Consider the following 25,198-nt stretch of genomic DNA (forward strand, 5'->3'; position numbering starts at 1 on the left):
CTGTTTACTGTGGTGCTTTGCCATTCTGAATCAATTATAGAACTGTGTGTTTAATTGCAGTTCTCCATCAAATCTCAGGCTATGTTCATGAAGTTATATTTCTCTTTCTTGTACTAATGTAACAATAACTTAAAACCTCTCTAGAAATTTCTCAGAGATTCCTGAAGAAAAGGCAGTATTTGTGGCAGACTGTGCCTAGTGGTCTGCTCCAGTGGTGGGTTGCCCTCGGTTCGGACCGGTTCTATAGAACTGGTAGTAAAACTGGCGGGAGGCTCCGCCCACTGACCTTGACATCACCAGAAGTGATCTGCACATGCGCATAAGCTTTTGTGCATGCGCAGAAGCAAGGCGCGCGAGCGAAGCAATCCCGTTGCAAGCCGTTAGTAAAGGTAAGTAGAACCCACCCCCGGTCTGCTCATAGTGAGTTATTGCATTTTGTAATTTCCTCATTAACTTTTTAAACTAATTTGTAAGTTGATATATGACGGTGATCTGTTCAGATCTGTAATTTATCTTCTTCCATACTTAATATTTGCATTTTCACATTAAAAATTAAAATATACGTTTTTCATAGCTTCATTTTGTTTTGTTTTGTTGGTTTCCTGTGGGATTGGCATATCTCCCAAAGTTATTGGGTATTGGGGAAAGAGGCTGAATATTCAATTACTCTATGCTATAAGTCCAGGAAGTAATACCATATAAATTATTTCAACTTTCTCATGTCGATATTTTTAATTACCAGAAATGAGATACCTGCAAGATGAATACCAAGTGAGATACTTCTGGAAGACAAGTGATGGCAGTAACAACTAACAAAGCAACCAGTAGGATTAGGATTTGAAGATCCAAAGGGTTTTGAACAGAGGGGGCTTGGGACATCTGCCTTTTAATTGTAGTGAGGAGCAGAATCTTTGTGTTCAAGGATTTATGTACCGGTTTTCTGCTGAATCCTCATTTCATGGCCATACACATGTAGAGGCAACTCACTTTGCCCTTTTACACATACACATGAACATGGTATCAGAATTTGACTTGTAGTAGGAAATCAGTTAGCTTCACTATCTTAAGTCATTCCCTTTGAAAGAAATGGTGGCCCCTTTGTAAGATTGGCTTGCACTGTGATGGGAACGACTGTTCTGTGGAAGCTTATATAGGTAGGTCTATCTATGGGAGCATTCATTTTCCCTTGGTTTTGTGGGCTTCCAGTTCAGGCTTCAGTGATGTAAATATCTTGAGATAACTTTCCATAAAGGAAGTGGAGGGAGATAAAGCAGCTAAAACTAACATTGATCACTTTAAAAAAACATTTTTGCCCAGATTTGCTTTCCTATCTAATTCTCAGTGGTAGCTCTGTTGTGATTTTATTTTCATCAGCCTGCTATTTCAATTGTAACTTGAAAGCTGATTATATATTTATATGACTTTATATATTTACAGACTTCTAAAGTTTACTGAAGTTGTTATTGGTAGATATGGAGAATCTTTTTTTTATTCATGCACAAAAAAGACAGCCTGGAGACTAAATACACAAGACAAGTTTGACTAAATAGATAAGTTTCTGTGATCCAGTTCCAAGAGGTATATCTAAAGATAAAAAGAAAATCTAAAATATTCACCGAAAAATACAAAAAAAATGTATTTAATAAGTGCCTTTTGCCCTACATTTCTTTGCCCAAAGAAAATATTTGAAAGGAAATAATATTTTCGTTCCAGTAGACCAAATCGTATTTGTGGTGGAGTCACAAACATGTTCTTATACTGCTAAATTTCTTGGCTAACAAACAAAAGTAAAACTCATGCTATATCAATGTTACGAGATTACAAAAAATAGTGTAAATACTACTTTTTGTAATGCTGTAATATTAAATGGCATTAACTGAAGTACATAATCCAGGCAGAAAAATTGTTTTTCCCCAACTTTTCTGAAAGTTGTTCTTTCAAAGATAGAAACAGAAACTACCAATTTGAGTTCTGGAGTACAGCATTGAATTTGTGGCAGATATTAATTTCTTCCAAGCTTTATGATCCTGAAGTACAACACTTCTGTTAGGGAAATGTGCAACCTAGTCCACTATTTCACAATCTGGACAATTTTAAGATATTGGCTGGACAATTTTGGACATTGAAGTCCAGACATCTTGGAGTTGCCAAGGTTGAGAAATGCTGCTCTAGTCCAACATGCATTTATTAGAAAAGAAGTCTGATAAAAATCAGATTTACTTCCATGATTTATCCATTGATAGGCATCTGTTTTCCAAGCAAATCAACATTTAATATTATATAGCAATGTTACAAATAGGAATGACCTCTTTTACTGTTGTATAGTTATAATATAGTTGTTTAGGTACATTGTCCACAGAGGGATCCTATATTCTCTTTTCTTAGAGTCTTCTGGAATGCAGGTAGTCTTGTTAAAGACTGGCTATCTATATGTACAATATGCTGCATTGGCTCACAAAGGGCAGGATGAAGCTAGTGTGGCTGGAGCAACAACAATTGATAGATAGGTTACACTGCTATTCTCCCCTTCTTTCAAGGGCTTGGGGTCATCTAAAGGTGTGTTAGGATAGAAGCAGAAAGGCTACATGCCAGCAATGCTGAAAAGAAATGGATGAAGTTAATTCAGGTGAGAAAGCCAAGCCATGCTTGATGCCATTCTTAATTCTGGAGTCTTTGACATGGGAGCCAATGGTGAAACCAAACAAAAGTTCCTGATGAAAAATGGTTTTTCCTCCGATGCTGAACCAATGAGTTTCTTTAAAACTCATAAACTGATACAAAGATGGTAATTTTGGAAACATGTTTAGCTTGGAAGGTGCGATCCAGATACTCGGACATCTCAACCTCCACTGTTATGGTCTGAGGCCCTTGTAGCCTTTGTACCAGCATGAGTTCTCCAGTCTGTCTGTCCGAACGTTGCATCACAAAATGTCCTCGGCTGTTTCCTCCTATAATCCCAAACCGCAAGCTGTCAGGACCTGGTCGTCCAGGGGCTGAAGCAGTTGCCATGCGGAAGAGAGGAGTGGGAGTGGCAAGATTGGATGGCAGAGGGAGATAATGGAAGGAGATCGTCTTGGGGGCTTGATGGCATGATCTGCTGTCCATGGGACACGGATTCCGTTCACATTGACTATGAAGAAAAGAAATGCAAACAACAATAGGATCTGGTTAAGAAGTAGTATTCAAAATGTATAATTTGATAATGCCATTATCATTATCAATCATAACCATTATCATGGTTTGTCACACAGTCAGCCAGATGTTCAGACTGGATTTGGCACTTTTGTCTACCTGTCCTGTTCAAGGACCTGGGATAGGCAGATGTGGATGTTTGATGAAGTTACAGATATTGCCACAGGATGTAAGCCATTCTGAGTAAAGCTGCCTTTTGTAATCAACTGATAGTGAATTTGTCAATGCCGATGGTGTTCAAGTGGTGCTCCAGTTGTTTTGGGATTGCACCTAAGGGGCCTATCACCATTGGTACTTACCTTTGCTTACTTTTGCCGCAGGCATTTCTACTTGTAGGTCTTTGTATTTTGATATCTTCTCCAGTTCTTTTTTTTTCTATTCTGCTGCCTCTAGTTACTGCAATATCCACTATCCAGACTATTTTGTCTTTCTTGTTGACAATTGTTAAATCTGGGATCTTATATGGCAGGTGCCTATCTGTTTACATTCTAAAGTTATCCAAGAAGCCTTTTCACTTTCCAAGTATCCGTAGACATTTGGGAAGTGATTTGCTGTTGCCTCTTTTTTTTAGGGCTAAGAGAGAATGACCAGTCCAAGGTCACTCAAGTGTTTTCATGCCTAAATCAGGATTAGAACTCACGGTCTCTTGGTTTCTGGCTTGATGCCTTAACCACCATACCAAACTGACACTCAATTTTTTTAGTGGAGGATACCTTCAAATCATTGTTCACTCCTGGGCTCTGCCTGGACTAGTCTCTGCAGTTATTTTAGCAAGCTTTCAGAAGTAGTTTGCCACTGCCTTCTTCCTAGGGTGGAGAAAGAGTGACTAGTCCAAGGTCATCCAATTGGCTTTATATCAAAGGCAGGACTACAACTCATGGTTTCCTGGTTTCTAATCCAGTGCCTTAACCACTATCAAAACTGGTTCTCTTATGCCTTTATTAGGACCACCCAAATGGACATAACAGTGAGAAATAAAAAAAGAGGCAGGAAAGTTCAAGAATTACAATTTTAACTTTTTCTGCTTCCTTATCCCTTCCTTTTCATATAACTTTGATGGTGAGTTCTGTTGCACTTGAGAGCTTTCATATTCCTTTAGAGCAGAGGTGGTATTCAGCCGTTTCGGATTGGTATGGGTGAACCGGTAGTGGTGACCTGCGGGTGGGCCAGCCCACCCGCCTGGGCGCAATCCCGTCCTATATCGCTGTGTTTTTGATGCTGCACACATGTATGGATGGCGTGTGTGAGCGAATTGTCACGTTGTTTGACATTGCATGCATGTGTGAATGGCACATGCAAGCGAATTGCAATGTTTTGTGATGCCGCACGCATGCGCGGACAGCATGTGAGTGAAGTGAGTGTGCGCACATATGTACTCACATTTCCGGTGCTGGGCGAATCGGTTGCTACAGTATGTGAATCCCACCTCTGCTTTAGAAGTACATTTGGGGAACAGAAAGTTTTATAATAGATGGATGTGTCAAAGGTCTTATTATAACCGGGCACAGTATTTAGCTAGTCATTAGAAATAAATGGGGATAATGTTTCTCCTTATTATCAAAACAGAAACACAGCCCTCTTTATGTGGATCTTTGTAAATAGGGAATATATTCATGCCAGATGTTATATTTTTAGATTAACAGACATAAAAGCAGGCTTTGTTTACAAGATTTCTGATCTAGCGAAGGAATTTATGTGTGCAAAACTATTTCCATCTGTGGAATGGCAGCAATACCAGATTAAAATATTGAGATAGGAATAAAAAAGATATATTCGGGTAGAAATTTCAACATATGATTGTGCCCTTCCTTTAAGGATCCATGGGTATCAGTGACTAGATAAACATTTTTATTTATCTGAAAGGAACACAACATCCTCCCCACTCCAAATATTTTCTATTTAGAATTAGGAAATTGTCCAATTTCACTAAGAATACAACAATGGAGGCAGAAAAATTCTCTCTAATAACCTCTTTTGTGCAGTAGTTCTAAATTTGGAGGATCTTTCATGAAGTATGATTGCTGGGATGCTGCACATCTCCCTAACATTTGCTTTCTTCTCTGGCTCCATCTAAAACATAGATTTCTTTCAGTAGAACAGAATAAAATGGTCTAAAATAATTGAATTCAACTTCCACAATATTACATTAAATTTGAATTCTTGTTACACGAACAATTTTATATCTGGCCTAATAACACAGATTTTCTAAGATAGCAATGATTTATCCAGATGTATTAAAGTAAAAGAAGAAAATGAAGTTATTTTAAACCCAGCTGATGCCAAAGCAAGAAGTTGAATCATAAGAATAGCTCTCTCACCAACATCAACGAAGCTTAAAGATATTTCACATTAGCTGGTTTGTAGCAAAGATGCTGTCAAAACTTAAAGAAAGCTGCATGTTCTCCAGTTGGCTAGGATGACTCATTAAGGCATGATACTGTATATTTTGGCCACATATCAAAGAGCACATAACAAATCTTACTGACCAGAGGGAAAATATTTATACTGAATAATCCAAGATACAAATTGTAAATTTTTCTGGTCTATGATCAAACAAGCAAAAATAGCTTCATCATCAAGTTATTGATTTTGATCTCAGTTTTACAAGGCATTTCAGAATCCATAATCACTATGGATTTCCTGACCAGTAATGATTTCCTCTTTAATGTATTTTTTCTGTTATTGAAGAACCCAACTGACAACCAGAGGTCATCATGGTAGAGCAGGTAATGATTGTCCATGTGGTGAAGCAGTGCATGGAGATTCAGCCACACATTTTTTCTTCTTTCTTTTAAAGTGACAGAGTACCGTATTTTCCGGCATATAAAACAACTGGGCGTATAAGACGACCCCCAACTTTTCCTGTTAAAATATAGGGTTTGGGCTATACTCGCCATATAAGACTACCCCTCTTCCAATGCACACCAAATAAAAAATAAAAAACATCAACTGGCTCACCCACAATGTAAAAGCAGCAGTGCTAGACCCAAAATGTCCCCTGCAACAAGCAGGAACCTCACACAGCCACAAAAAGTCCAAAAAACCAACTTTCACACTTTACACACACAAAATTCCACATACAGCTTTGTGAGATTTTGTGTGTTTGTGTAGTTAGAGTGAAACACTACAGAAACACACTAAATCTCAGAAAGCTGCACAAATATTATTTTATTTTATTTTATTTTTATTTTTATATGAAAGCTAAATTTAAAACTTCCTAAACTTTAAATGGCTAGGTCTAAAAAAGAACAACTAAAAAAAACCCAATTGACTATTTTTTTTAAAGCTCCCAAAGGGGGAAAAAACTTACCCAATAGAACAGGGGTCTCCAACCTTGGCAACTTTAAGACTTGTAGACTTCAACTCCCAGAATTCCTCAGCCAGCTTTGCTTTGCTGGCTGAGGAATTCTGGGAGTTGAAGTCCACAACTCCCTGCTTGCTTGATTGCTGATTGCTGATGGAATAGATTCAGGCAAGCGAAGCAAGGCAAGCGTTGGGACTAGCAGCTGAGGTAAGCAAGCTGGAGGGGGAAAACTTTTTATCTTTTACATGGCTCTGGCCATCCCAGCTGAGTTGCAGGGAACTCAGCTGGGATCGTCAGAGTAAAAGGGAAAAAACTTTTTTCCTTTTACATGGTTTCTGGCGATCCCAGCTGAGTTGCAGGGAACTCAGCTGGGATGGGATCCACCGTCAGAGCTGGGACCGTCAGAGCCATGGTTCTGGCGATCCCAGCTGAGTTGCAGGGAACTCAGCTGGGATCGTCCGAGCTGGGATCGCCAGAGCTGGGATCGCCAGATCCATTTAAGGCTCGTCAGAGCCTTTTGGGCTGGTCTGCCTGGTTACAGGAGAAGGACACCCGGGGTATAAGACTACCCCCGACTTTTGAGAAGATTTTCATGTGTTAAAAAGTCGTCTTATAAGCCGGAAAATACAGTAATTATTAGTTATCACTACCATATTTCTGAATTTTGATTAATTGGTCAATGCTGAATGTGTTTTATATGTTTGGGTGATTACTGGGAAAGTGCCTGCTTTAATTATTTCTCTCTTATTTAATACCCCAACCCAAAATCCATACATAATTTTACTTCATTATTTATTTTTAATTCATAATCACTAATTGATTTTTCCCTAGGAGCATGAACAGAGAATAATGAGCAACGAAAGCACCCCTAATGAGCTACTTCAAAAGAAATGAATTAGGAGGAAGCTTCCAATTCAAGGAACTGTAGCCCTGACAAATCTCAGAAGAGCTGCTGAAAGTGAAATCAAATAATATCTTTAAAAAGTGGGATAAATAGCAGCCTTTTCTTATTAGCCGCTTATGCATGAGAACTACATTATGACACTTCAAAAATGCCAAATGAATCCACAGACCTCAAGATCACACACCTATGAGGTAGTGAAATCACATTGGAAATTATAAATGATGCCAGTTTCATGCTAAACCTTCAGTCAGAAGTCAACCAATGGAGAAGCTCTTAAGTGTTTAGTCACCATTTAAAAGCCACTGCATAATAATGGTGTTTTGAATTAATTAACAGGAGGAAGTCATATGATAGTCGTATTTTTATAATGGTAGCCAGTTGTTAACAGAAAATATACACTTTTTAAAAAATGGCTTAATGCAGATTTCTGCTGTGGAAGCACTTTTCCCACATTTTTGCTTCAGTGGTTGAGAATAACTGGAGTTGTAATCTAACTCATCTGAAAGGCACCATGTTGGGGAAAACTCATTTCTCATTATAGCAATAGCAATAGCACTGAGACTTATGTATTGTTCCATAGTGCTTTACAGCATTCTCTAAGCATTTTACAGAATCAGCATATTGCCCCCAGCAATCTAAGTCCTCATTTTACTGACCTCAAAAGGATGGAAGTCTGAGTCAACCTTGAGCTGGTCAGGATCAAACTGCTGGTTGTGGGCAGAGTTTGCCTGCAATACTGCATTCTAACCATTGCGCCACCAGGGCTTTTTGGTGAGAGGGTGATGTTACTTACAAGGGTGATGTTTTCACATAGCTGACATTTCCACCAGTCTGGGGACACTCTGGCCTGACACATTGAAAGCTTCCTCCGATGTTAATGCATGTTGTTCCCCTAATGCAGCTGTGCAATGAGAGTGCACATTCATCTATATCTGCAAGGTAAACAGAAGAGTGAGTGATAGAGGAATAGATTTAACTCTTTTGAGGTTGGCAGACAGTCAATTCAAACAGAAACACAGAAGCTGCCTTATACGGAGTCAGATTAATGGTCCATCAATTTTTGTAGAGTCCATATTGACGGGCTAGATTCCAGGCACAATTCTTGCACTGTCCTATATGGAGCTGCCAAAAACTAAGCCTGAGAGCTTTTTGATGTAAATCCATAGAAGTCAAATATATGACCTACTACTGGACCATGGCTGAGAATTTGCTGCCAGAATTTCCATTGCCAGACCTAAACAAGAGCATGTTCTGTGTGAATGGACAAGCCTCTCCTCTCCCCTCTTCAGTACAGAGTATTAGACATCCCCACACCATCCAGTGAAGATGATCTTACTACTTCCTGAGGCAGCTCATTCCACTTTCATACATCCCCTTTCAAGAACAAGACTAATGCTCAAGTAAAGTTTTATTACAGTTAAGTGACCTAATTGTTCATCACATCACCATTAACTGCAATTCAGAGAATTCAAAATCACCAGACTTCTACTATCTGGAAAAGCACCTTGGATAGATCTCATGGCATTTTTCTATTATTATTTTTTTGAGATACTATTGCTTTCAACTGTACTTGTTGCCTAATTTTATTTGACTTCTATGGATTTTATCTGAGCATTGCCGAAAACTCCTTGAAATCTATTCTATCTGTAGCATCACTTTTTCCACATCAAGGCTGTAATTGGCCTGCGGGTAAAGTGCTAGGGGTTGCAATCCATAGAAGAGTCAGTGTGAGCAAAATTAAAACTAAATTCAGTATAACTAATAGGACTCCTCACCAATTATTCATTTAATTTTGTCCTCTCTGATTTAGACAACCTTTGGATGTCTGTGGGACCACATCTAAGATTTTAAGAGCCATAAGTTGCATTAAGATGTGCACTTTAGTTTTATATCAAGGCTAAAACATTTTAGCATTACATAAGAAATACATAGTTTTCTAAGAATAGTAATAACTTTAAGTAATGGAAAAAATGCAGCAAGAGGCAGCAGGGTAAGTTTACATAAGATTACTTCCTTATTATCCTATTTATACCAGAGAGTCCCAAATTTTAAGGCTGGCAAAAACATTTGGCCTTTTAAGAGCTTATTGTAGAGAATCTTCTGAAATTGTGCAGATTATGGTACGTGGGTAGTGGTTTAGGGACATCTTCAGAGAGGTGAAAAGCATCAAGATGACAACAGTAATGTGATTAAATTTCTACTTTTTTAATGTGTTGCACACATACAAAAAGTAGGTGGAGCTTTGATTGCACAGCCACTGCTGCCAAATTAGCAATTTTTACTCCAAAGCACCTGAGGGTAGGACAAGAAGCAATGGGTGGAAACTAATCAAGGAGAGAAGCAACTTAGAACTAAGGAGAAATTTCCTGACGGATAGAACAATTAATCAGTGGAACAACATGCCTCCAGAAGTTGTGAATGCTTCAAAACTGGAAGCTTTTAAGAAGATGTTGGATAACCATTTGTCTGAAGTGGTGTAGGGTTTCCTGCCTAAGCAAGGGGTTGGACTAGAAGACCTCCAGGGTCCCTTCCAACTCTGTTATTCTATTCTATTCTGTTATTCTATTCTATTCTATACTTCCCCATCTCCCCTCGGTGGATTCTCTTGGAAGGCTTGCATGTTCAGAAGTGGCTGCCAGGATGGATGTGGCCAACCACAAAGCACTTGGATATGCAGAAGAAACATGGATCCTGTAACCATCCTTTCACATGTCAGCAATCATGTATAGTGGTTTGGTTTTTTTTGAGAAGATGAATATTGCTCCATCTCATCATACTGTGACCATCCACCATTTTGTTTTTTTGAGAATGGCTGGGAATTCAAGGTATTGTTAGGAATAAAAATGCTTTCTCAATAAAAAGAAAGAGGCTACATTCAGACTTGGAGCAGGAGCATTTAAAAAAAAAAATCAGGATGGTAGCCCAGTTCCTTTTTATATATGTCATATACATGAAGTATGTTTAAAAAAAAAAAAAGAGTGGGTCTTTGTGTGGTCACAGATGGCATCTTGACTTTTTAAACCTCCCACAGTCTCCTGTAGTATGAAATCCAAAGCACTTTTCAATAAATTTTCAAAGCATGTACAATCTTATTATACCTGATGTAGGAATACATGTACACAGGAAAAAGCAGATTGAGACAGTTGGATCTTATGTATGCAAAATGATGACACCGTGGGATGATTTTCTATGCATGAGAGAATGAATATAAGAAAAACCTGGCTGGCGTTTTGTTCAGCCAATAGGCAGTCTGTCTGATGTCTCTTCGAGAACATAAGCAGAGGAACAGATGTATATAGTTACTCAAGTAACTGATTAAACCACCAATTTATGGCAGAGAATGTCTTTGTTTAACTGTTTTGTATGTAATATATGTATTTCTTTTATCCATCCCAAATCTTTTATGGCATAATTCTAGGAGATGATCTCAAGCTCTTGTACAATATTATGATAAAAGGGGAAGAAATTTTCCTTCTTCACTTTTTCTACCCAGTGGGTCATTTTACTGATCTCTCAAGCTAACTCTGTTTTAGTGTAAGATGAAGGTACTACTCTGCTGGAACTCATATCATACCACAATTCAGTTTTTAGCAATCTGTGTCCATTTGTGTTTCCTCTCAACACTTTTTGTTTCCTCTGTAAAAATGCTTTACCAAGGAAAGGCGTATGGATTAAAATGGTTTTCTCAAGTGATTATTAAGAACTTTAAAGCTGGTTAAATTCAGGCCATTCTCCTAAGACTCATTTAAAGGAAGAAACTGAATCAACACTAAAATTAACTAATTTCAATCATCATTTGAAGTCAATTTTCTACAGCAGCCCAGTAATACAGAGCACATACTTCATGGTACAATGTCCCTTTTCAGCCTGAGACAGCTCTTGGCACTTTACCACCATACCTTTCCACATACCTTAACTGCAGTACAACAAATATTTTGTTTGGGGGAATTCTTCTGTCAGCATTCACAGCTAGCATTTCATATTATGGTGCATCACAAATGGTCTTATCTGTGGGAAATCTGATGCCCAGACTGTTGTATTTTAACTAGGCATCAAATCCACATCAAAATGCAGGAATGCATGGATGTCTGCAAACTATGATAATGGAAAATCAAGATGGCAAAAGTTTGTATAGGGGTTGCAACCCTCCTCTCATTCTTGATATGGCTTATATCCCACTTGGGCATCAACATTGTGAGACAACAGGCTGCCTACAAAATGGCCAGAAGCTGTTCTGCTGTAGCCCTGTCTCTTTAAATCCTCTTCCTAGCCAGCTGAGCAGCTGTTGGTTATAAAAGCTGAGCAGAGAGGCAGTTCCCGGTATTTGGGAGAGAGGGAAGGAGATGTTTGTTTGTGAAGCAACTTAACACAGATAGAAAAGGCTAATTCTCTCAAGCAATGGGACTTGGAGTAGTAACTTGAATGGTAGAAGGAGGTGTAGTATAAGGGGAAGGAGTGGAGTGGTGAGCATTGAGAATTAGACTTTGAATACTTGTGTGTGTGTGTGTGTGTGTTGCCAGGTACCTGTGTGGTTGTATTGTCTCTTGGATTTTGGAGCCCAGTGACCTGGTATAGATAAAAGAACTGTGATAAAGTGATTGTAGCAATGGCATATCCATAAGAAAGGTGGGATATCCAAAAGGTAGGAGGTTCTTAAAAAGTGGGATATTAACACAAGGTGGTAAGCCCACAAGTGGAGGTGGCTTAGACTCAAAGAGTTCTAAACACTTCCATGAAAAATAAACTTTGGCTAAAAAAAGGAGGCTGCAAAGGTAAAAGTGCCATTGCTCTGCTCAAAGTTTGCAAAAATTAACCAGCATTGTGACTGCAGAAACCAAGACTCTTACCAAATAAATAGGCATGGAAAAGGCAGAAGGGACAGATTCTCCCTTAGAGGCTACTATTTTGGCAGAGACAGGTGTCCGCCCTAGACCTGTTGTAAGGCCAAAGCAAATGGTAGACCAGCCTGAAATGGGACTAGGCAGAGATACTAGGGCCGATATCATAGAACTGATAAGCCAGCAGGAGAGGAAAGGCTGGGGTTCATTTAAAGGAAATGCTTTAGAGGGAGAAAGAAAAGAAAGATAGACTGGAATGGGAAAGGAGTGAAAGAGAGGCAAGAAAAGAGAGATTAGGAGGTTGATAGACCTGCTTAAAGGGATACAGTCACTAGAAGAGGCAAACTCTGTTCTAAAGAGAGTAAAGTCTATAGAGAATGGAGGTGGTCTCAAGTACATTAAAACCCCCAAGTTGGCAGAGGAAGAAGACATAGAAGCCTATTTATCCATGTTCAAAAGAGTAGTTGCCTCTTGTAAGTGGTCTGAAAGTGAATGGGTGACCAGCCCCGTGTTTAACAGGAAAGGCTTTGACAGCCTTATAGTAGTTTTCCAGCAAGAGAAATAGTGGATTACTCTCATGTCAAAGGGATAATCCTCTACAGATATGATGTCCCTCCCTATAGGTGGAGCTTAGAAATTACACCTAAAACAAACATGAAGGGGCTCATGAATTGTGGGCAAGGTTGGAAGCCCTAGGCAGGAAATGGCTGAGGCCAGACAAAGTAAGCAAGGAAAGAGTGGTAGAGGATTAAGTTTAGAACTCTTTCTTCAAGTACTTCATATCAAGTTAATGTCTTGGGTGCAAGAACACAACCCAGAGTCAATCAAAGAGCAATTGAACTAGCTTAGGACTACAAGGAGCACAAAAGTCAAGAGGATATTGGAAGGGAAGTTGCAGAAGGAGAGAAGAGAATAAGAAAGCCTGTTCTAGAATTTAAGAACTTTAAGGAGCTGGTAGAGAGAAAGGTAGGAGGAGTAAAGAAGCCTTTAGCTTCTATGCAATTTACAGGAAGGCCTTGGGAGGTCAGGGAATCAAATAATTGTTACAACTGTGGGGAAAGTGGTTATTTGTCCAAAGACTATAAAAGAAAGCCAGAGGAAAAAAGGAATGGCTGCAGAAGTGCAAGCGTCACTGGGAAGAAAAATATGATCCCAGCAAAAGTTAATGGATTTACTGTGAGAGGCTTAGTAGATACTGTGGAGTAGATGAACACTGCTAATTCATTGAGTAAAGAAGGCAGCATCTATGGGGAAAGAGCTTCTTACAACTGAGTTTGAACAAACTGAGATGATCACATTGGTTAAAGCCAAAGTACAGGCCACAGGGAAAGGACCATGTAATGGTGGTAGGAGTTATCCCTAATTTGCTACGCAACCTAGTGATTGGAACTGATTTTCCACTTAAGGTTGGACTCAGAGAAAAGGATTCAAGAAGGAGGCTAAGATATTGGGAGTAACTACAAGGGCCCAGTCCAAGGCTCATGGTTTTCCTGCTGCAAACAATGTGACCTTGCTTACGTGACAGACCTCATGTCCTGAGGAAGGGTCTTTAAGGATCACTGTGCTGATGTTTGCATTCCTCAGCGTGGTTTGCCAACTACTGAGAAAACAACTCCATGAGAATGGAGTAGAAGCAAGAAGGGAAGGAACCTAGGATTCTTCCTAGCCATAGTAATTTAATAGAAGTGAGATTTCCTAGGAAAGAGAAAGCTTTACAAAAAGCTGAGAAAACAAGGATGAACCCATAGGGATAGAGAGACTCCTAAATGGGAAAATCATTTTGGACTCTTACAAAAGATAGTTACAACATTAAAACATTGTTGGTTAACAGCAGAAGAGGAGGAAAGCAACCCCTAGATTCCAAGAACAGTTACTGTAAAGGATAAGGCTTATATTTCTAGATGTTTTCTAGATATCATTAAGGAAGGTTGGTGTGAAAATCTAATTGAATATATCCTAATGCAGAGGAATAAGTTAAAGAACACATTGCCCAGGAACATTTAGAAAACAGCCAAAGAAAGCCAAAAAAGACATCATGATAAAGGTTTAGTGATTTAACGTAGGAGACCAAATCCTGTTAAAGAAAGCAAATTATAGGCTAAGTGGCAGAGTGCCTACATAGTAAAAGAAGAGAACAGGGCCACTAAATTATGAAATAGAATTGGAAGACAAGAAAAAGAAAATCTACCATGCCACAACCTCCTCAGGAAATGGCACAAAAGAGCTGAATCTGAGATGGCTTTGCTGGCGCTAAACAAAAGGCATCCAGAATTGTTTGGCTGAAGTTTGGGCTGCAATATTGCAACCGTCTCATGGAAATATCTATATCAGGGGTAGGTTCTACTTACCTTTATTACCAGTTCGCAACGGGAGCTCACTGACTTGATTATGCATAAAAGAACCCACAACAAAATATTATAATATATTGACAGAACCTATATTTAAATAAGGACTAGGGCATAATTACTCAGCCTTCCCCCCCACCCAACCACTGATCTCTCCAGCCAAACTACACTTAAGGAAGAATACACAATTCCTACCAGCCACAAAATATAAAATGGGCTCAGTTCCATCCACAGCTTCTGAAACCATTCTTACTGTAAATAGTAGAGTAATTGCTGTCCTCTTATTTTGTGAGACTGTGTGGTGTTTTTGGAAGGGTAATGATTGTGTATTCTTTGAGGGTATCCTGCTAAACATAGTTTACAAACCGCGCCCCCCCTCATTCTCCATTGCAGTAGGTAAGGGACGTATTCAAGAAAGGAACATATATGGCCCGTATATTCATTTGATCATGAATTTAATTAATAGTAGGCATACTAAAGCGGTTTTTAGCCTCTGTTTGAAGAGTGTTGCTAATAAATCTGGAGACCTTACAGTAGAAAGCAATGATGATGAGCTATGTGCGCAAATTCTAGCACACATGTTTCATGTTTGCGGCATGACATGCTGCTCGAGGCCTACGTTTGGGGAGGAAAGTTATGTAGCTTCTATAAAATGCCATCTGTTCCATCTGTTTAGTAAAAGGAAAGCTCTATGTCACCTTCACAGTTTTTCCCATCATTGAAGAGCTTGTATCCAGGGGGGCAGGAGCAGTGGTATGAGCCAGGAGTGTTGATGCAAGCATGCATACACAGACGAGGGACTCCCTCCAGCTTGTAAATTTCACATTCATTCACATCTGCCAGAAAAGAAACTGACATGACAATCCTGCAGGAACAAAATGCATCACTATGTGGGTGGGGTAGCAAGGAGAGTGAGAAGTGTTCCTGCAATATAACTGCTACTGATATCAAAGATAATACAATTTATATTGTTAGAGGGGGAGGGGAAATAAGTGTAACCATGATTTAGCCATTAGCTATTGCTTTTAAAAATTGGAGCAAAACTGAGTAGATGGAAATTGTAAAAGAAACCAGGTCCTGATGTTAACAGTCCAAAAGACATCATGTGTCTGTAATGATGTTGGTTTTCTAGTCAGGACTACCCCAAGGTGTGAAATATAGAGATGAAATACTAGTGCTACCAATAATAGATTTTGATGTTGGAACTGGGGTTAAACTGATCTGGAAGCAGGAACAGCTCATCACTTTTTCTGTTCAGGTGTATCATTCAAATGATCTCTTACCCTGGCAAATACTGTTTTCTGTAGTGCCACTCATATGGAAGCCCGCTTCACAGCTGCAGTGTTGCATTCGATCTAATTGGGCACAGCGCGGCTTGCGACTAAAAGCCGGGTCATTTGTTATGCTCCATGCTGGAGGTACTGAAAAAAGAATTGGGAAGAAATTACTGATAGAAGAAAATACTTGTAGCTCAGGATTGACCTGTGGGGTCCTTGGTGATCTCTGAACTTGGTGGTTTTCTTGAAGATGTTTTATTATTAAACTAAGAAACATCAGCAGTGTTATTAGGAAGTGGGGTTTGCTCTAATTTTATATACTTTTTTGTGAAAACATTTTTCTTTTCCCTTTATTCACTATATTCTCTCTTTCTTAAAACTATGCCGTTTTTCTTACTGTGTAAAATTCTTCAATAAAAATTAATTTAATAAAAGGAAAACCTAAGAATCAGATCCAGTGTGGTATAATAGTTAAGGTGTTGACTAATACTGGGGAGACCAGGGTGAAAGTTTGCTGGGGAAAATTGGTTCAGCCATTCTCTACCTTGTAGAGTTAAACTGAAGAAGAAAACGCTATATCCGGCTCTTGAGGAAATACGGGATATAATTGTAACAAATAAAAATTGTTCTTCCTCTTGACATAAACTTTCTTTATACTATTTCTTTCCTTTTCCTTAAAATCATTTTCATATTTATGCAAAGAGTGGTTTTTCCCCCTTCTAAAATACATTCAGATTTTCTTCTGCCTTTTGCAAAAATGGAGGAAATTGCAATTATACACTTTACAGCAAATCCTAATTTAAACAGCTAATTTTGACTTGAGCTAACCATTGTTTGCCACATACTATGCATCTTCCCTTGGTGCATAAAAGAAAGGAGGAGTGAAACATTTCAATTCCACCATCCTTAGCCCTCCCGCCCCCCAGCAAAATACAAACCTGTCTGGGTTTGATACTGGCAATTGGGGCCGGTCCATCCCTGTGAACAAATGCATTGAGTCTGGTCACCTGTCTCTGTACATGTTCCTCCATTCCGGCACTGATTTGAGCACAGACTAACATCTGATTAAAGAAGGAAATTACATGCTTAGAAAGTTTGCTTCTTTCAGCTCACAAGCTGCATTGTATAAGCATATAAAATGTTGCCTACAGAAAACAATTACTTGTCCTTGAATGACAAGCAAAATCACTTGATATGAAGGGATAATGTAGTCTCTGTATTGGCTTTTGCACACGTGCATTTGAACAAATTCATAAAAAGTATGAAGAGTGAGTTGTAGTTTTAGGTACTTCTTACCATCTTCAGCAGAGTGAGTGTTCCACCAACTCTAGCAAAGGTGAGAAATTATATCCTTTCTCTTCACTGAGGGGATCTTTCTGGATCTTGAATTTCAAAGACTCACAGAGGTTTCTGCGCTTTAAATGGCAATATTTATGACTTTACCCCAAAATTATCAAGGCTAATTCTGTTACGTGGAAGGGAGGGAATCTCCAGCTCATTCTGCTAAAACAGGCCCTCGCTCTTGGCTTCTAACCCGAAACCATGTCCTGCTGACATCAGTCAAAGTGGAAACTTCAACCTGCCTCTTGATATTGGAAGTGGAATCAAAAGGACCATCTCACAATAGCAGCATTTTTCTAAAAGGCTGAAAGATCTTCAGAACCATAACACAACTGCAGATGTGATCCCTCATTTTCTTCTGTAATTGCAGGAAAGAGATGGGGACTGAAAAGCCCGCATTTGGTTTTTGAAGGCACTATCTTACAAGAAGGAGCAAAGACCCACATAATTCTCTCTCTGAAGAATCAAGCCAGATGGCTCCGCCATTCCTATTGATCTGCCTTTTACCTTTCCTCTGGAGTTTGTTATACATTGAAATAATAAGTGTGGTGTGGAATTGCTTGAGGAAATAGGCCTTTGTAGGATGGCAGTAGCTTTTATATCTGCCAAACTGCTATTATTAGAATATTCTAAATAATCAGAGGTCCTCAAACCATGAAGTTATTGAATAATCACTCTAAGGGGTTTAACTAACCCCCTCTTGTTTCACACATACTGTTGAAACTTCCAGTGAGCTGAAATTCTCATCTGGCCCCCTGGGGAAGCAGGTACTGAGGGCTGTAGTATAAAATACGCATTAAGGTGGTTTCAAAAGCAAGATTTCTTGCCCACAAACCAGCCACCAACTCCTTTTTGCAAAACCCAAGAATCAATGTGAAAAAAAATTTCTATGTAGATTATACGAAGTGCTGTCTTCATTCGTGCCTCGCTTCTGAATAGAAATAAGGGGCTAACATTGTGAATCACATCTGTTTAAAGGCAACATTTCTATATCTTCAGCCACAATGGAGGGCTATGCAAGCAGCCTTCTCACAGTAGCTTAGGCACAGGTTCAATGGTGCATTAGCATTTTGCACAATGAGACAGGAATTCCTTTAAACAAACACCCTGGGCTACGCAGACTGTGTGCAGGGGCCTGAAAAATTTAATCTCGCTAAGAAGGAGCGTGTGAAAATTTAAACAAAATAATGCAAAACAACAACAAAAAGGGCAAGCTAATTCCTCCTCCTCTTCCATCATATTGGGCACATGTATGGATGTATATGCAAGTTCATCTCATCCATCCTTAACTTGACACGCCCTTTACACTAGGACAGTGCTTGAGACGAAAGGAAGGAAAGGCTGCATTTCAAAGGACAGAAGAGGGACTTTACTCAAAATGCTGCATTGAGGAATGTCTTTCTATCCTATTTGTGATTCCAGTCATTCTTTTCCAGCATTAGGGGGAAAATGTCCAATAGCTGTGACAACTGGAAGTGTTGAGAAAGATGTGTGGATTAACTTTGGATGGGGAGTTGGGGACCCTAAGCAGGATCATTCTGTCATCTAAACAAAAATGCTGGCTGCATCTGGCTCTTCCTTCTTTCTTGTCTGAAAACAATTTCAGTACCCATGGTCATCATTTTAAAAAAATGAACTTTAAAAAATGGATGCCTGTGCAATGGTTTTTCCCCCTCCTTCCCCTCTTTTTTTTAGCTTTATTCTTTGAGGTGGTAGATAGAGCCTATTTTTCTGATCATGTACAATTTGCACTTAAAAAGTCTTTTAATCTGAAAGAGTAAAGTTGTTTCACAGAAATAAAGCAGGCAACCAAACAAACCTGTACATTCCCTTCTGGATTTTTTCTAAGAATGTTGGTACTTTCCCAAAATCTCAGAATTCTCCAAATTCCTCCGTTTTGTCCAGAGGGGTTGTCATTTTAAGATAGAGGAGCAAAAGCTTTCCTAAGCTGACAGGAAGGGAAAAAATCCAATAATAGCAAACTCTTTCTATCCATATTAGTCTAACTATCCAATGGAACATTGGAAGAAAATTATGCAAAGAGGCTCGAGATTTTGTAGCTTCAACCCAAAATAAGACTTGCTCCATCTTTCTTCCTATTATGTACCTGCAAAAAATGCCCCTGCTACTCTTTCCTTTTTTTTAATGGTTTCACTTGATTTAGCTTGAATGCTTCATTTTTGTTGTGAAACTTTATTCGATTTTTGTGCACATATTGAAAGATTTGATAAAAAAAACCAACTCACCAGATTCCAGGAGTTTCAAATAACATTTTAATACCATTCTGAAAATTCAGTTTCCCTTTTTTAACAACTGCATTTTAATGGCAGTCTGAGAGACAGTAATTTAAGAAGTTATGATTTTTTTCTGGCTTGGAGACAAAAGAGAGAGAGAAACTTCATCTGGGTAATAGCTGTTTGTCAAAAGCTAAGGAGCAAGGAAAGAAAGAAGAAAGCATCTAGAAACCAAAGCTTATTGCATTTTATTCCCCTTAACTACATAAGGGAAAGACCAGGAGCAGAATTGTAGGCTTTAAGTATAAACATACATTAAATTAATGAGAAATTGCTGATCGGGAGTTTCATAATTATGGCTCTAGAGTTTATGTAATGCTAATTTATTTAAATAAGTAGTATCCCAAGATGTAATTAGCAATGCACTTATGTCTGGTATTAGGTTAGATTGGCAAAAGCACCTATTAGCAGTTGTAATAGCCTTATTAGCAAGTGTCTTTTTTCACTCATAATCACTTGCCATTTCAAGCCATGTTTTGGGATGAACCAGATTGTGTTCAAGCCTAATACTTGTGTAATTCAGACATGACAGAGTGTAATTTATACAAGTTAGGATGAAATAGTATATGGATGTTCTCCTAGCTGATCAGCTATAGGATCTGGGAAGAAACAATGGTTAAAGGTGAACAATGTTGCCAGAATGAAAGAATAAACTAATAGAACTACCCAGGGGAATATATGGAATAGTTCATTCCAATTATATTGTAGGATCACCTTTCTCAGGATGCTTCCAATGATGCCACTAAACTATTCCTTATTCTGAAATTAAGATAAGTTTAATTTCCCCCTCCTGTTCTCGAATGTCCTACTAAAGCTTCAGAGTGATCAGGTTCCCTCCCCCCGCCCCCTAGCCAGGCTACTATTAACATAAAGAGAACAACTTGCATTGGTTGTGTCTATGTGTCTTGAATACTATCTTGGTTGATCTCCATTTAGCATATTCTTCTAGATCTCTGGTGGCAAACCTATGGCACGCGTGCCAGAGGTGGCACACAGAGCTTTCTCTGTGGGCACACACGTTGCCCCAACACAGACTGGGACGTCTGAAGATGGGGCAGCCAGCGCAGACCGAGTGGCAAGCTGCCTTGCTTTACGCATTCCATGCAATGCCCGCTTCGCCAACCTCCGCGCTTTACTGGACTGCTTCCGGAATCAGGCTCCGACTGAGGCAGCAAAGGTGAGGGGGCTTGCCAGGAAGTCCTGCAGCATGTTTACAAGATGGCAGCGTCCAGGAGGGCTGAAGTGTTGTGTCTCTATTTGCATCTCTTGCTGCGAGAAAGCCAGGCTTTCAACGCCTAAGGCTATAGGTAGGGAATGGAGCCTTCGGGGCCAAGTCCCTCTTCTGTCCCCATGAAAATCATCCCATCCCACCCCACTCCAGTTAAATGTGCGCCGTAGGGTGATAGGGTTTGTTTTAAACAGATAAAAAGGTCTGTGCTGCTTGTTGTCAAAATCCGAGTGGAAGAGAAGATGGAAATGGTTTTAGTTTTAACCATTTTATTTTATTTTATTTTTTACTTATATACTGGGGTAGAGAGGAGTAAGAAGATCAGTTTGCCAATCAAGAGTTAAAGTGGAAGTTTATAGTTTACAAAGGAAAACCAGACAGAAATATAATGCTTAAATTCAACTTACTCTGTCTTTATTTTATTTATTTATTATTTATTTCTTTTGTCGCATTTCTATGCTGCCCAACTCCCAAGGGACTCTGGGCGGCTTACAACAAAGAATAAAACAATGCAAACAATCCCATATAAATGTTAAAAAGAAAAACATTAAAACTTTAAAAACGTTAAAACAGATGCACTCCAATTCATAGCCGGGTCTCACAAGATCATTGTAACGAGATCAATGGCCTCAGGCCTGCCGGAAGAGCCAGGTCTTCACCGCTTTGCGGAAGGCCAATAGGGTGGGGGTGGTCCGGACCTCAGGAGGTAATTGGTTTCAGAGAGCCGGGGCAGCCACAGAGAAGGTCTTCCCCAGCGGGTCCGCCAGCTGACGTTTAGCTGACGGGACCCGGAGGAGACCGACTCTGTGGGATCTTACTGGTCGCTGGGAGCTATGTGGTAGAAGGCAGTCTCGAAGATAGCTTGGCCCTGAGCCATATAGGGCTTTAAAGGTAATGACCAACACCTTGAATTGCACCCGGAGACCAATTTTGGCGCTTACTGCCTTGTCCTGTAAATGTGTTTGGTTTCATAAAGGAGACATTATTCAATCTTGCTAATATGCATTTGCATCTTAGAAAAACAGGCTAGTGATGGGTGAATAGGTGCATAAAATTATGTAACATCAAGCCCCTTAAATGTGGCAATTTTGAAAATACATGGGAAAGGAGACTTTAAAAAGGTATACAAATTGAATGCAGTACGATGTCTTTACTAGGGTTCCAGGTAACACTTCAAAGAACTAGAACACTCTGACAAAAGTTTACACTTTTCCATATCTATGCTGTCATTTAATGGTCATTTGGAGTTTTCCCCTCCATATCTGGTAGCCATACCCAGGAGGGGAATTTTTTTCTGCTGAATGCATTGGCATTTTCATCAGTTTTCATTTCAAATATTTTGAGCAGAGCGTGTATAGTCAGAAATTAGAAAACAGTGTTGGTTTCTTCAGGACACTACTAGAGGAAGGGTTCATATTATCATAAAATATCTTAACTACTAAAGCCAGTTTTCCAGACAAGCCTTTTATTGTGTAATCAGTGTGCCTTATGGAATATTTCAGATAACTTTTAATATGATTTGTTAAACAAGCCATAGTAGTCAGATTTTATATATAAAGGTCGACTTAACTGTAATTACAAAATCCAGTACAATGGCTGGGTTTCTGGAAAAAAAACACTTCTCATGGAAAAACACATACAAGAAAGAAAACAGAATAATTAAAAACAAAATTAACTGGCTTTAATTATAACTTAGAAATTCACATTATGTTATACCTTGGTTTTTCTTAGGGAGCTGAAGGCGACAACTACTTCCTACAATTTTTTTCAACAATAATTCTGTTATATCATTCCCAGTATCTTAGTTTTTGCAACTATCTTTCTAGAACAAATCATCTGACAGCTGCCAGTTTTCAAATTTCACTCTGCATAGCAAATCATGGTAAGCCCCTTTCTTTTTTAAAAACCAATTCTTTATATATATACATACAAAGTTATTGCAATGAACGTACACAAATATGCGCCTATACAATTTAAATCACTGATAAGATCTATTTCATTTCCCTCTCTTTTCTTTCACCCAAATATACCATAGGTTCCAACATTCGTAATAATCAGTGTCTTTTTGGTTCCTAAGTAATTTCGTTAACTGATCGGCCTCTGCGCATTCTGAAATTTTCCAAATCAGTTTATTCTCTATGGGTATTAATTCATTTTTCCACTCTTGTGCGTATAATATCCTAGCTGCAGTAGTAATGTGGAGGATCAAGTACCATTTTTCCTTATTTATTTTATCTGGTTTCATTCCCAATAAGAAAACTTCTGGTTTCAGCTCTATATTATAACTTGTAATTTCCACTATCCAATTCCGGACCTTGGACCAATATTTGCCTGCTTTAGGGCAGGTCCACCATTGGTGGTAGTATGTCCCATTACTGTTCCCACACTTCCAACAAGCTGGAGAAGCTCCCGGGAACATTTTTGCAATTCTTGTCAGGGGGATGTGCCAACGATAGACCATTTTATAAATATTTTCCTTGTAGGGAGTTGCCAAAGTGAGTTTCATATTCCTGTTCCACATCGCCTCCCATTTGTCCAGATCTGGAGAAGATCCAAGGTTCTTCCCCCAGGCAATCATGATGTCTTTAAATCATCCTCACCAATCCATCGTGATACCAATAATTGGTAGCACCTTGAAAGTAATTTTTTTTCGATTCTCAGTAAAATGTTATCTAACTCCTGTAATGACCTATAGATTCCCTCCTTTCCTTTGTCCCTTCTGACTCTTGACTGTATTTGGGCAGAAGCCCACCAGTCTACCTTCTTGCCCTGGTTCATAAGCTCCTCACAGGTCTTCAGCTCCCCTTGGGGATCAAGCAGGTCCTGATAAGTCAATGATATTTCCTTATTATATAGTGCAGAGTGTGTTACTGCCTCCAGTGGGTCAAACCAAATCGGGAACATTGAATAATACCTATTCCTAACCCTTTCCCAGGATTCTAATAAGATTCTCCGAAGGTAGTGTCTCTTAAAATATCCACATTTCTTACCCCTCTCTCTCCATAGAAAATGGTGCCAACCTTGACACAAATCATAACCCTCCAATGTAAGAATCCTCTTCCTATTTAAAAGTATCCAATCTCTAATCCAAGTTAAATTAGCCACTTGGTAGTAGAACTCCCATTTTGGTAAACCAAATCCCCCTCTACATGGTGCCTCTTGAAGCATTTTAAGTTTAATCTGGGGTTTCTTCTTCTGCCAAACAAATTTCCTCACATAACTATCTAACCATTTAAAAAAACCGCTATCCAATCTCGCGGGGGCAGTCTGGAATAAATAGTTCCATTTCGGGAGCACATGAGTTTTAATCGTTGCTATCCTACCGAGTAAGGAGAGTTGCAGGTGTTCCAACTTCTCTAAATCTGTCTTTATTTGGGCTAACAGCTTTGTATAATTATCTGCCATAATGGACGTATTTTTAGAAGACATCCAAATACCCAAATATTTTATTCTTTTAGTCACTTGAAGGCCCAATTCTCTCTCCAATTCACTCCAGCGATTCCGTGCCATATTCTTTGTTATAATCTTCATCTTATCTTTGTTAATTCGGAAACCTGCAACTCTACCGTAGCTCTCTATCTCCTGAAGTAAGTTTTTACCGTAATCTAGGAGGTCCTCTACAATAAAAACCAGATCATCCGCATAAGCCTGAATTTTATATTCTTCAGATCTCACCTTCAGTCCTTTTATTCCCTGATTCCTCCTAATTTCCTTTAGGAGAGGTTCTAGTGTAAATATGAATAAGAGTGGGGACAGTGGGCATCCTTGTCTCGTGCCTTTTCCGATTTCAATCTTGCCCATTTCTTCCCCATTGATTAAAGCTCTAGCTATTTATGTTGAGTAAATAGATCTTACCGCCCACAAGTAATTGTCTCCAAATTCCATCCTTTCTAACAAGGCAAACATAAATTTCCAATTAACCCTGTCGAAGGCCTTCTGAGCATTGATAAAAATAAATGCTACTTCCTTACCTGTAAACATCTCATAGTACTCCATTGCATCTATTATCATCCTCACATTGTCCCTCATTTTTCATTCTCCCCACTAAGATTGAGGCAAAAGCCCCTTTCTGATGGGGATATTATCAAAATGGCCATGTTGTCTGGGAGTAATTCCCTTTTTCATGATTTCCCAAACAAGGACAAAATTATTCAACGCATCTCTGAGATGCAACTTAGCAGAAATACTATTAATGATTGAGTCCAGCGCATGGCAAGTGATGTTAGTCAGCAGCTCACCACTGACTTACAAAAGGCAACCTGTTACTCCATGTGCTTGGATGAAAGCACAGATATAAATAATCATGCAAGGCTAGCAGTAATTTTGCATTATGCTGTTGGTGACATCATGAGAGAAGAGCTGGTGAAACTGGTGTCTTTGCCTGAAAGAACACAAGGGATAGATATCTACAATGCTGTGATGGAGGCTTTTTTGTCACAAGATATAAGACCAGAAAAAGTGGTTTCAATTACTAG

At 39.1% G+C, this 25,198-nt stretch overlaps 1 protein-coding gene across 2 annotated transcripts in view; it reads right to left on the reverse strand.

The window, feature by feature from the left end:
* Window positions 1-1,471: 1,471 nt before the first annotated feature.
* The window catches only part of FBLN7 (fibulin 7), a 35,600-nt gene continuing 11,873 nt past the window's right edge, over window positions 1,472-25,198 (reverse strand). Inside the window, exons 4-8 of one of the 2 annotated variants that reach the window (XM_034427545.3) lie at window positions 16,799-16,921; window positions 15,867-16,004; window positions 15,282-15,419; window positions 8,194-8,332; window positions 1,472-3,130 (exon numbers count right to left, since the gene is read on the reverse strand). In XM_034427545.3, the coding sequence (XP_034283436.1) occupies window positions 2,758-3,130; window positions 8,194-8,332; window positions 15,282-15,419; window positions 15,867-16,004; window positions 16,799-16,921 (911 nt within the window). In that variant the 3' untranslated portion in view covers window positions 1,472-2,757. The remainder of the gene's footprint in view (window positions 3,131-8,193; window positions 8,333-15,281; window positions 15,420-15,866; window positions 16,005-16,798; window positions 16,922-25,198) is intronic. The other variant, XM_034427547.3, reaches the window with a different exon arrangement.

The sequence above is a fragment of the Pantherophis guttatus genome, chromosome 1, assembly GCF_059756535.1.
Source record: "Pantherophis guttatus breed Tessera chromosome 1, ASM5975653v1, whole genome shotgun sequence".
NCBI lineage: Eukaryota > Metazoa > Chordata > Lepidosauria > Squamata > Colubridae > Pantherophis > Pantherophis guttatus.